This window comes from Petromyzon marinus, chromosome 26 (assembly GCF_048934315.1).
Source record: "Petromyzon marinus isolate PM22_M1 ecotype Great Lakes invasive population chromosome 26, UKy_Petmar_22M1.pri1.0, whole genome shotgun sequence".
Classification (NCBI taxonomy): domain Eukaryota; kingdom Metazoa; phylum Chordata; class Hyperoartia; order Petromyzontiformes; family Petromyzontidae; genus Petromyzon; species Petromyzon marinus.
The window spans coordinates 5236306-5249821 of record NC_133692.1 but is presented as its reverse complement, the minus strand read 5'-3'; the positions used below and the strand labels follow the sequence as shown (position 1 = coordinate 5249821).

Sequence of the window (13516 nt, the reverse complement as noted above, 5' to 3'; positions counted from 1 at the left end):
CCCCTCCACCCCCCACCCCCTCCACCCCCCACCCCCTCCACCCCCCACCCCCTCCACCCCCCACCCCCTCCACCCCCCACCCCCTCCTCCACCCCCCACCCCCTCCTCCACCCCCCACCCCCTCCTCCACCCCCCACCCCCACCTCCACCCCCCACCTCCACCCCCCTCCCCCCACCTCCTCCACGTGTTTGGGCCGCTCGTGAGCCCCACTTCTCACCCCCTCCCCGTCCCACCCACGTGTTCAGAGAATTATCAATCGAACCGCGGTTTCTTTTCTTATTTGATAAGCCGACGCGAAGGGTTTAATTTTCACTCTCGTGCCAGATGAGACTCCCGTAACAGCCGCGGGCAGCAGACCGGGCTGGTGCTAGTCGGGTTGGCGGCGGCGGCGGCGTTGTTGCTTGCAGGCCCCCGTTGACTTCGAGGCCGGCGTTGGGTTTCGCGATTGCTGCGTGCCGTGGCACTTTGCTTGGTCATGTTCCTGCTCGTAGAGATGAGCGACACTGTCCGCATCCCGCCCTGGAACTTCGGGGTGAAACTCAACGAGGCCGTGACTGCGGAACTCAATAAAAAGCTCGCCAACAAGGTGAGTAGGAGGAGGAGGATGAGTAGGAGGAGGATGATGGCGCTGCCGCGCGGTTATGTTAGACCGTCCGTCGTACGTCGCTGTCGCTGGTCACAAGTTTCCCGAGTTCGATTCCCGCACACGGACAACAACCGGTGTCGATGAGCTGATCCAGTCCTGGGCCACCCCAAGGTCGGCTCGGCCTCAAACGAGTCACTTGGTGCGGTGTGTGTCAAATTCAAATAAAAACATCGCCACCGGGGGAGACAAAGGCGGTCGGGCGTGGTGCCGGCCACCCGACCCTCTCGTGTGCCTGTTGCCGGCCTTCAAAGGTGCTCGCTCACAGCACTTGCCCCAACAGTATGGTATACGGCTATAGGGTGGGGTGGAGAGGGGGGGGGGTCTTTTGTGCCGGTCACAATGTGGTGTGGGTGCAGGATGTGGGGCCCCAAAGCCACCACGTGCATGGGGACATCGCCCGCCACTGACGCTAACAGTGGCGGCCGGTTCCATAGCGCATTCTGCCTACCACTGCGCCAACGCTCCACCAGCCCACCACATAATCATAATAAACACTGTAACACTAAACACAGGACTTTATTAACCCAGAGAATTTTTTTTCGAGAAGATCCTCATTGGGGAGGGGCGGGGGGGGGTACCGTATTTGGCCAAATCCACTCATCGGCACCCATGCTCAAGCCACTGCTGGATGAAGGTTCACCCCAAATCCGTCGAAATCTCTCTCGCCATCCTGCGATGTAGACGCTTCACGTAGAACCTGCCCACCAGCAGATGTCATTGCTCCATCCCCGCGGGGGGTGTTACCCCCCTGGTGGACGCGTTCCGTCCTTGGGCTGCCATTCCGTCATTGGCCATCATCCCTTCTAGCCGTCGTGGTTGTTTCCCAGGCGCACTGTTAATTATGAACAGGCGCACAAAAGTCTCGAACGTGAGTTGTCTTCTCTAAATGACGCGTTCCTCTTCTTTGTCCACGCAATTCCAAAAAAAAAAATCGCCAGGGCGCTGCATCCGTGTTTCATATTTCGGTTCCATGATCTTCGTCGCTGTCAAACGTTGCCGTATCGCGCCCTTGTGTGCGACCCGTGAATCGGAAACCACGGGCACGTTTAGTATCGAACGCTAATGAATGACATTATTTGCCAAGGAGCAGCCTCGCTTGGTCTTGAGGGTCTTAACTGGAATGTCTGCCCCGTGAATGCCGTACACAGTATTCGAAGTGGCGACACTCGACACTGTCATCTCCTGGCTGGTAAATTCTTGGTGATCACCCATATAAATCACGGTCCATGAGCCGAGGGACAGTGTTCTTCACTAATTTTCAGAGGCGGTGGGCCAGTTTCGCCGATAAGGCATCATCAGAGTGAGGACCGCCACGTTTTTGACACCATTGGGGTTTGACAGCACGATGATGATGATCATGGGGAGTGTTTTCACATTTGTGTATTGTTGGGGGCCGTACTAAAGGCCACCAGGGGCCCCCAGTGGCCCGCGGGCCTTGCATATGAAGAACACAGGCCCAGGAGGTCTACTGAGCCACTGGTTTCTAGCAGCATTTGTTTAGACAGACAATCTTGCAGGAGCGATTGGAGATGAGCAGATATCGCTGTTCCGGCAGGTTGTTTACAACGTGGGGCTGTGCGTCTGCCTGTACGACATCACGAAGATGGAAGACTCCTTCGTGTTCCCTGGCGATGGCGCATCACACACCAAAGGTGCCGTTTCACGCACACAATTCTCGCACCTCCAATTTCCCGCACCTACGATCAGCACGGCTACGTACGGTGCGAAAGAAGTTCAACATACAACTACAAAAATCGCCGTTCGCCTCTTAAGTGGTGGTGGTGGTGTCCCCACGGCGCTTGTGCCAGGCTAGGTACACTTGGAGACTTTCAAAGTACACATGCACCAAGGCTAACATTTTGCCCCTTGATGTGAACACTGTGCCGCTATGTGTCCCTCAGTTCACTTCCGGTTCGTGGTGTTCCGCCCATTTCTGGATGAGATCCTCATCGGCAAGATCAAGTGTTGCAGTCAAGAGGGGGTTCAGGGTGAGTCTGAACAACTTCATGTCTTCACACTCGCACGCCCAGTCCTGGTCACCCGGCATTTACGACTGTAGTATAATCTAATTGGAATGTATATAGCATATATAAGTGAACACATCTCAAGACGCTGGACAGAAAGCGTGGGGATTTTATTTTATAAAGGCAATCGTAGGCAGAAGATTTTTTTAAATTTATGCTGCCTGGGAAGGAAATTCCAGACTGTGACGGCAGCATAAGAGAATGAGCAACCTCACTGGGCGAAGGTTGACTGGGGGTTTTGACAAGGCTTTTGTTGATGGAGTGGATGTTGTGTTGTAGGGGAGTAGAGTAAGATGAGAAGGGACAGGTAAGAGAGAGGGAAGTGAGTAGGGAGATGAGAGGAGAGTGTGTGGAAGGGAGTAGAGTGAGATGAGAGTGCAGAAGTAGGCAGGAGCATTATTAAATTACCCCACATTTGATTCCGATAAATACTTAATTTGCATTTCAACGGAGGTGACTTTGTAAACTTGTAAAGCCGCACCATAATGCGTTGCAAGAACTCGAGTTGAGAAATCCTCATGTCGGGTGTATTCCAAATATAACAACTATGGTTTACTGGCGTACTATTGGTCAATGCTGCTTGTACAGAGGTGTGCAATTAGAGTACGTTTAATTGGACATCTTTCAACAGAAAGATTGATTCATATATTTTTTTAAAGTGTCACGTAAATCAAACGTGCCACATTTATTGCGGCTTCAGCAGCAGCACCGGTGTTGTTGATGAAAAGTTATCTCACAACATTAAAATGATGAATGATGCTTGGCTGGAGATTGCATCCAAGCATCCGTAGGTTAACAGCTCAGAGCTCGAGTCAAGAGTGACCAATTATGTATCATAATATTGGCCGAGAAAGCCCTACGTTTATAGTTAGGTTGATCGTGTTTTTTTCTAATTTCATATGTGAATTTGTTCTATTTCCAGTGTCGCTGGGTTTTTTCGATGACATTCGCATCCCCCCAGAGTCGTTGCAGCAACCGTCCAAGTTGTATCCTTCTCGAGACGTCATTCTTGAAGACAACTAAAATTCTGGTATCTCGTCTTCCACCCTTGCCAACCAGCTCAATATAACTTGTATGAGCTAGTTTTTATAATTGTGTAATCCTGGTAATATCCTGCAAGGGATTTTTGTAACCGGGTACAGTAGCATAATTAGCAACGCAAATGGAAGTCGCGTTCATTCATAGCAACCATTGGCAATTGTGCTGAAATTGTACACAACCATTATTACCAAACGGAGTATTGTAGAGTAAATAAATAAAATGTTCTCGCATGCACACGCTACTGGCTCATGAACTGGTCCTCACTCATCTGGGGATTGTGACTCAGAGCCTACGTGACATCAACAAGAACAAATTACATTCCATCACCTCACCCCATTATACATAAGTAAATATATATATACATTTTTATAGCCTTATAGCTGTCCGGTGTTTTTGGATTGTACCCCATGTTGTTCAGGATGATGTCTGACGTCTCAGGACGGAGCAAACTGCATAATTCAGTTTTGGAATAATTTTGTTGCTGAAGCTCCCAACACATGGAGCGAAACGTCGGACATGGTGACGAACAACACGCGGTACGAGCTGAACACGTATTGGACAGTTGTACAGCACAACTGTGAAATCCTACGCAGTTGGATTAATATACATCCTTTTTTTATCGATCTATTTATTTTATCCGGGTCACTTCTCACCGACTAATTCACCCAGATAATTAAGATTTTACTGTACACGCACACACACGGACACGTTCCCACTGCACGTTTGCCTTGACACACGCTCGCAGCGATGACGGCGAGCAGGTGTGGGTATGGGAGTACGAGACGGAGGAGGGCACCCACGACCTCTTCATGGACGTTGGGGAGGACGTTCGCTTCCGCGTCATGGACGAGACCTTTGTGGACACGACACCGTCGGGCCCCGAGGCCGCCGGAGACGGCACGACGGCGGCCACGCCGGGGTCCAGTGCGGCTTCCGTGCCGGCCGAGGACTTCCAGAAGAAGCAAGCACCGTACTCGCTGACGGTACGTACAAAAATACACCTTGTTTCGGCTGGGCAATGCCTTGGTCATCACCTATTTTAGAGATGGAAAAGTGGTGACAAGTGGTGGGTGGCATTGGCTGAATGGTCGAAGTGTCAATAAATAAATAAACTAATATGTATAAAACATTATTTTCTCCAAATGGACATCAAGTCATGAAATTAAGTATGTATTCAGAACTCGTAGATCAGTTTAAGGATGATTTGTGAAAGCTGATATTATGCAGCTGCTCTCGAGAATCCTTCAAGTGAACTCTGATCTACACAGTAGGGAACAGCATTTCCAACCTGCCGTGCCACCCAGCGTAATGTTTATCGCACGACGGTCATTAGCCCAAATTAAGTGAAACACCAATGTAATGTGTGCAGTCATTGGTGACCTGGCTTAGACCATCAATGCACGACACTTGAAAACCCAGTTTAGTCACGGCTTCAAGCCAATGATCTCAGCTGTGCCGGTTCAACTCTCTGACCTCTGAGCCACCTGTCCACCACAAACTGAAATAAAGTAATATTTCCGTTGTCCAATAGGCCTTTCTGGACAACGTTTTTCATCATACCAGGGCCTTAAGTGTTTATTGGATGGCTTCCTCGATCGTTCGCTGCAACACAAGCTACCCGTGACCATTATTAAAGTACAATTGTGACAACACGTGTGTCATTGCATAACCTCCAAAACAAGTTTTTCAGATGATTATGAATCATTGACATGCTTTATAACGGAAAGAGGGAAAGAGTGCATTGAATAGAAAAAAAAATTCGTGTGAGCTAAATGAATCAAAAAGAGCACAAGATTTTATAAAATGTAGTCCACAATGGTCTTGAAGAATTTTTTTTTTTCTGATGCAGATTGTGCATGGGCCATGCAAGTTATTTGACCTTCCCCTTGCTGATCAGTGTGGATTTGTGGCTTCATTCAGAAGCAGATTAACAAACCACTGTTCGTGTCGATTGTGTGCTGCAAACTGGATCGGTCTTGAATACCTGTGGATGTTTTTTGTTCGCGTGCTGTATTCCCTCGTTATTAACCAGCTTGCTATTCGCAATTGTGTCTATCCGCGAATCGCATCTGGAACGCTACTCAGTGCATCAAAAGAGAGAGGGAGAAAAGTGAGGAGATTAAGTGACGAGAGAGAATGTGATGAGATAAAGTGGTGTCATAGCGCAGCATCATACTTTTTTTAGGTAAGTTGATGTATAAATAATTATTTAATACTTTCATATTTGTATTTACTTTGTATTCGAGAAATGTTTCATGATTATTTTAATCTACTTAATAGCTTATGTATTTAAGGTAATTTGTTTAAAATCATTAGCGGCAAAAAAAACTACTCTTCACGAGCATCTCCAGAACACATATCCCGAGCGAATAACAGGGGAATACTGTATTGTGGTTTTAAACACGTGTGCGATGCGCGTCACTCGTGGTGGGTGCAGTAACACGTTTGTGTTCACATTGACTGTGTGCAGGCTTCCATCAGCGAGCCAGGGCTGGGGTTGCTGTCTTGGTGGAACAACAGCTGATGCGCTTCATCAACATACCGCATGTGTACATACGATATATTTGCGAATGCAGTTAACTATGTTGTACGATTAAAGTATTTTTTTTAACTAAATTCTCTTGACTGTTTTGAGTTCACTCGCACCTGTTACACAACGCTATAACATCTACTGAGTAACAACTTTATATATATAAAAAAACATAGCACGTTCGGGAGTGTAAATCTGGCAGTAATGAATGTTTTATAAACAGCAAGTTGAAGCTGCGTTCGTTGAGCCTGGATCGTGCTTTATTTAGTGATAACCATGCATAAAACAGGTGTTATAGGCTTCTGTGGGGTTTCATTGCAAGCAGAGGGCAGTGCAGCAATAGGGACGTTTGTATTGCACGATGATTCTACGTGTATGCTTCAACCTCCACCGGCCGGGTGATGTATGAATACGGCAGTGAAGTTACATGCCTAGAAATTGCCTATTTGGATTGTAAGAGGCACCCCTTAGGTTTGTCTGTAATCCGGTGTGTGTGTGTTACCAGATGTGTACTGGGCACACGCGCGCTAACCACTGTGGTGGCGCAGTGGTTAGCGTGCTGCAGTATTATCCCGGCGACCCCAGTTCGATTCCCACTCCTGGCCAAAACCAGTGACGATAATCTAAACCGTTCCAGGGCCTTCCCTGGATCTAATCGTCCTCCAATGAGTACCTGGTATAATGTGTAAACCCGTCACTAGGGATAAAAAGGCGACCGGGCGTAGTGCTGGCCATCCACCTCGTGTACCGTACTGGCATTCATAGGTGCCCCCGCTAACAGCACTTGCGCAAAATCTCGGTTAGGCTATATGGGGGGGATATTTCATCTTTGTAATGGGCAGAAGTTTGGGGTGTGTCTTGTAGCTTATATATTTTTTAAAAACGATTGTTATTTTCCACGTTACCCCTCTGATCACAATTCTACTAGATCAAGGAAGTTGTGGCCAAAACCACTTATGCCACCACCACCACACCTCGGCAATGATTTTTATACCCTGCAGCTGCTGCACAAGCGACCCCCTGCAACCTCCAAGGTTTGCCCTGACAGTCTCCCATCATCTGCTCTTAAGTCTCCAATGCATGTCTCGCCATAACCCATGCATCACGACTGGTGGATCCGGATCGAGCGGAAGAGGGAGGGGGAAGTGCACGATGGAGGATTAAACAAAATTATAATGTAGGACCATATTTATTAGTATTGATATTTTGTGTCCACCTCCACCTCTTGGGAGGTTTCTAAATTTGCCTCTGACTGGTTCTGGTGTGAAAAGTTATCAATACACCCAGCACAAACAACCATTGTTGCCTCATATCTAAACACCTTCCATGTTATTCAAAGGAACAAATTTGTACTGTTTGTATAATTCAGTTACTCTCAAGAAAATGAATGAAAGATTGCTTAATTGAAAAAGTATCGATTCGATATAAATTCATTCTCATGAACGTTGTACATGCTTATTCACCATAATTTAAATCTTTTTAGTCATATGTAGAAGCTCTATAATCCTTGAATTCTACTTGTCACCCATCTCTACAATTAAAACATTATTTGGTGATGCTGCGTTGGCAGTCGTGTACAAGCACTAATAAGAATAGGTGACGTTTCAGGAAAATGGCCTTTTATATAAGATTCCTACAAATGTATCTAAATGTCTATCATTCGCCCATCTTCAATTTGCGAAAGCCTCCCTCTATCAGGGGTCGGCAACCTATGGATCACGAGCCAGATGTGGCTCTTTTGATGACTGCATCTGGCTCGCAAATAAATCTTAGGTGACATTTCTTAACATGATAAGTAATGAATAATTCCGCTCACATTTAAGTAAAACATTACAGAAATCACAGTGTTAAAAATAACGTTTAAAATATAAAACATTCTCATGCATTTTAATCCATCCATTTTCTACCGCTCCTGCTCAGGGTTGCAGGTGGCTGGAGCCAATCCCAGCTGTCCGACACCAAAACTCTATTTTGATTGGATAATGCGGTAGCCTACAGGTCGTTGTGAGGTCAAGAAGTAAACTTCCGTCCTTTTAATCAAATAGCTAGCTTGTTTATGCAGAGCAAACCCTTTTGATGAAGAAGATGGTGAAAAGAAAAAAAGATGAGTACTGCACATTTCAGCACGAATGGACAGAAAAATTCGCCTTTGTGGAGAGAGCAGGTTCTGCGGTGTGTCTAATATGCAATGATAAAATTTCATCGATGAAACGGTCAAATATAAAGCAGCACTTCGACACACGCCATGCTACATTTGCATCGAAATATCCAGCGGGGGACAGAAAGAAGGCATGCCAAGAGCTACTGTCCAGAGTGCAAGCTAGTCACTCCGTGTATGGACCAGACGAGGTGACGGGAATTCGGCTAGCTTTGCTGGTTCTTTAGCAATTGTGAGCAACGGAAAGCCATTCACAGATGGCGAGTATGCCTAAACATTCATGCTTGATGTGGCCAACGAACTTTTTGACGACTTTTCGGATAAAGACAAGATAATCAAACGAATAAAAGACATGCCTCTGTCAGCAAAAACTGTTCACGATCGTACCATAATGATGGCAAATCAAGTGGAGGAAACACAAGTGAAGGACATAAATGCAGCGCCATACTTTTCCCTCGCTTTGGATGAGTCAACAGACGTAAGTCATTTATCCCAGTTCAGTGTGATTGCAAGGTATGCTGCCGGTGACGCACTGCGTGAGGAAAGTCTTGCTGTTTTGCCAATGAAAGGGTCAACAAGAGGGGAGGATGTATTCAAGTCTTTCATTGAGTTCGCTAAAGAAAAAAATCTACCGATGGATAAGCTTATTTCGGTGTGTACTGATGGTGCTCCGTGTATGGTGGGGAAAAACAGGATTTGTAGCGCTTCTTCGTCAACATGAAAAAAGACCAATCCTAAGTCTTCACTGCATTCTACATTAGGAGGCGCTTTGTGCTCAAATGTGTTGGCGAGCAGCTTGGTGAGGTGATGCCACTGGTCATTCGGGTGGTCAACTTTATTGTTGCCCGAGCTTTAAATGATCGCCAGTTTAAAACACTGCTGGATGAAGTTGGGAATCATTATCCCGGTCTGCTTTTGGACAGCAATGTGTGTTGGTTGTCAAGAGGTAAGGTGCTCAGCCGTTTTGCGGCTTTCCTGAGCGAAAACCAGATATTTCTTAAAATGAAAGATGTCGAACATCCTGAGCTAGCTAACACTGAGTGGCTCCTGAAGTTTTACTATCTTTTGATTTAAAGCTTTCGTGACTGCAGTAATTCATATTCTTAGTTTTTTCGGTAAAGTCACGTTGAAGAGAAACAACAAAATAACAAAATATATATAAAACAATAAAAAATTCTCACGACGTTTCGACCATAACTCAAACGGTCATCATCAGGTGTGTCGGTTTGCATAAATGTATTTTTAAAACGGCACATTTATTTATTTATAAAAAATAAATTTATGCAAACCGACACACCTGATGATGACCGTTTGAGTTATGGTCGAAACGTCGTGAGAATTTTTTATTGTTTTATATATATTTTGTTATTTTGTTGTTTCTCTTCAACGTGATTTTACTATCTTGTGGACATGACTGGACATCTGAACCAGCTCAATGTGAAAATGCAAGGCATTGGAAATACAGTCTTATCCCTTCAACAAGCAGTGTTTGCATTTGAAAACAAGCTGGAACTCATCGTGGATATTGAAACAGGTCGTTTACTGCACTTTGAAAAAATGAGAGAATTTAAAGATGCGTGCACAGCAAGTGACCCCGTTCAACATTTTGATCTCCAGCAGCTAGCTGGCTTCACATCTGATCTCCAGCAGTCATTCAAAGCATGCTTTGGAGAATTTCGTGAGCACACTCGTCTGTTCAAGTTCATCACTCATCCACACGAGTGTGCAGTGGACAAAGCCGACCTGAGTTACATCCCTGGTGTCTCCATCAGAGATTTTGAGCTGGAAGTTGCTGACCTGAAGGCCTCAGACATGTGGGTGAATAAGTTCAAGTCACTGAATGAAGATTTGGAAAGACTTGAACGACAGCAGAGCTGGCGAGCAAACACGAGTGGACAGAAATAAAAAAAAACTTAAATCCGCAGACCAGCTGATTGAACGCGCTTCCTGTCACATACCACACACTGCAGCGTGTGAGTATTGCTGTATTGACCATGTTTGGTTCTAGGTATTCATGTGAGCAGTCGTTCTCACATCTAAAAGACATCAAGACCAACAACCTACGATCCCGTTTAACGGATGAAAGCCTCAACGCCTGCATGAAGCTTAACCTCACCACGTATCAACCAGACTACAAAGCCATCAGCAAAACCATGCAGCACCAGAAGTCGCATTAATGGTAAGAAGTACTTTATTTATTATTGGTTGTTGGTATAACGTCATTAAAAAGGATACATTCAGAGACTTATATTCTAAAATTGGTGGTCTTAGTTAAAAATACACGCATTTAGTTGTATTCAGTGTTAAAAAAAATATTATATGGCTCTCACGGAAATTTATTTTAAAATATGTGGCTTTCATGGCTCTCTCAGCCAAAAAAGGTTCCCGACCCCTGCTTATAATACAGTACAGACTATCCCCGGGATACGAACGTCCGACTTATGAACATCCGCACTTACCAAGGAACCGCTGTAAGATTATCTTTAAGCATCCGACTTGCGAACAGTGGAACTATTTTGTTCGGCTCCGCGAGATGTAATGGATCTCCTTATAAATGCTCCCCACAAGCAAGCCAGCATCAGAACTCAAGGTACTGAACCCCGTTCGTAAGTCGCGGCCTGTCCGTACACTCTATTGACTCCTCTATTTACGAACATTCAGAGATACCAATAAATCTGCCTATATGTCCAGTTGCCTGTTTTGACCGAGAGTCGTAAGTTCAACCGCCGTACAATAGATGGCCGTGGTGGCATCTAAATATGCAGAACGTGACGAACCAGTGGCGTCCAGAGGAGGTTATACAACCTTTAAAGCGATTCCCCGTGTTTAGTGTCCACGTTTGGAATCGAGTTTCACTCGCGAAAAAAATCGACTTACGAACAGATACCCTGGAACCTCTTTGTTCGTAAGTAGAGGAGCGGGGAACGTTGGGCAGGGGGGGGGTAGGGGGGGGTGAGACACGTGCTGCACGGCACGCGCTCAGCCTCAACCACGCACGTGTCGCCGCACTCGTAAGCGCAACCCTGCCCGGTGGGGGCGAGGGGAGAGGGGGGCGGGGACAGAGGGGGAGGGGACAGAGGGGGCGGGGGAAGGGAGAAGGGGGAGGGGAGTCGTTGACCTCGCGCGAGACGCGTGACGTCGCGACAACGCCGCGCTCCCATTGGCCGGCTACCTCGCCTCGGCGGCGGAGACATGGAGGTCGCGCAGCGCGGGCTCCGTTGAAGCGCGCGGTTGGGGAGACGGTCGCGACATCTCCCCCCCCCCTTCCCACAAACTCGGCTCCCGCACGGAGTGTCCCCACACCACACCCACCCCCCTTCCCCCAGCAAAGCGACCGGGAGCCATGAAGAAGGATGTGCGAATCCTGCTCGTGGGAGAGCGTGAGTGACCGTCGCGAGCAGGGCCGTTTGTGTACCCTCGTCGAGGCGGTAGGCCTCGCGGTCGTAATTTTGCAGCCTCGGTTGCGGCCTAGTTGAGGGGCGGGGTTTGGAGTCGGTGTCGCCGGCAGAGCAGGGTGGGGCGTACCAGCCTGCCCCACTCCTGGAAACGTGTACTGACTGGATCGTTAACTTTATTTATTGCTCAGTTGAATTGCGTACGTGCTGTGTGACGCGGTTGCCTTTCTATACGATGGAAGGTTTAACGCGTTTGTGCCCCTACTTTGCAGTATTAATGCACCCAGTATGCGTCAAGTCGGTTGGACAAATATTTACATTTGAGCTCGCTATTGTCATTTTACGTTGTCCATGTAACGAATCAAGTTCTTTTTTTTTTGTTGAGTGGAAAATCAACGTCGACGTTTCGGCTCGCCTTCCTTTGACATCTTGTTTTTAGCACTATACTATCGCTTGGAAACAAACTTTGTGCAGTGTCTTAAACAGTTACAAGATAGCATTTACTGTAAATCATGTCGTGTATACCGTGGTGTATCCTTTAAAGTTTACGTACGGTCTGATAAATGCTGAGAGTTGGGTAGGTCAGGAGGAAAGGGATGATTGATGGCTAATGGGCATAAATAAACGACGGGATTTACTTCTGAGGAATGAAACGCGTTCCATCGGACAGCCACCCGGAGTTCGTGAGGAAGGCCTTCTTTCAGCAGTGAATAGATTATGGTCCGTGATAAAAAAAAGTTTTTTATATATATAAAGATTACGCACACAGCTAAGAAGCAGTTGTTACTGCGGCCTGAGATGCCATTTAAACCCCAATTGACTCGGCCTTAAATGCTTGTTACGTTAAAGCCAAGATAAGTTGAAGATGAGCCATCGCCTGTCTGCATGTCCGAACAAGCTTTATTGTGCTTTACACGGCGCAAGCACGTGATGTTATCGATGCAGTGCATCGTTGGCCTTACACTTTGTATTGCACGCGTTTATAAGCACACTAATTTATGTCGCTGCGATATTGGTGTGGAAAAACTTGGAACGCCGTGTTTTTACGGACAGATAAGTTGTGTAAATGTCGCATGTAATGAATGGAATTACATTTTTAGGTAGTCGTTCGTACTTGAAATCTGCGTCCAGTAACGAACAATTAACCGTCATGACCAACTGATCTGGAATGCGTCCGTTCTCGCCCGGTCTTGGAAGCTTCAAAGGGTTGAGTGGACTTGGATGAGCGACCATGCATGAATCAGACAGGCGTTTTAGGCTTCCGCTGGGGGCTATGTGGTGAGCAGCAGAGGGCGATGCAGCAAAATCTATTGTACTGTATTCATGTGAAGAGGCGTCTGAGAATAGTTGAAACACTTCTTTAATTAAACAACGAACAGCAACACTCGTTCCAAACCAACCCCGAGCACACGTCCCACAGCCCCCTTTTAACCTCTCCGCCCTTGCTCCCAATACACATCCACGTTTGGTACACTTCTGGACCGGGTGACATCATTTGCCCTTTAACCCCTGACCCCCGTCCAGCGTATTCCCGCGCGTTTGATTGGTGCGTGTTCGTGAGAGCGGAGATGTCGTGTCTGCGTGGTGCGTGTGCGTGAGGGTGGCTCGCAGATCCCTTACACATGTACTCCCACGTCTACGCTCCACATTTAGTTACATTATCACCACGATCCACATGGCGTGGGGAGGCCCTCATCCAGCAGTGGACAGGCACAATAGCT

At 46.9% G+C, this 13516-nt stretch overlaps 2 protein-coding genes across 3 annotated transcripts in view; both read left to right on the top strand.

The window, feature by feature from the left end:
- Positions 1 to 161: 161 nt before the first annotated feature.
- Positions 162 to 6328, top strand: POLR3H (RNA polymerase III subunit H). The gene is made up of 6 exons (XM_032961204.2): positions 162 to 587; positions 2203 to 2299; positions 2549 to 2635; positions 3594 to 3657; positions 4458 to 4695; positions 6183 to 6328. Exons 1-6 carry the CDS (start codon positions 477 to 479, stop codon positions 6234 to 6236), a joined length of 651 nt encoding a protein of 216 aa, XP_032817095.1. The 5' UTR covers positions 162 to 476; the 3' UTR covers positions 6237 to 6328.
- A 5219-nt stretch (positions 6329 to 11547) lies between these two features.
- Positions 11548 to 13516, top strand: part of LOC116946210 (mitochondrial Rho GTPase 1) — a 41817-nt gene continuing 39848 nt past the window's right edge. Inside the window, exon 1 of one of the 2 annotated variants that reach the window (XM_032961197.2) lies at positions 11548 to 11780. In XM_032961197.2, coding sequence (XP_032817088.1) covers positions 11744 to 11780 — 37 coding nt within the window. In that variant the 5' untranslated portion in view covers positions 11548 to 11743. The remainder of the gene's footprint in view (positions 11781 to 13516) is intronic. The other variant, XM_076069892.1, reaches the window with a different exon arrangement.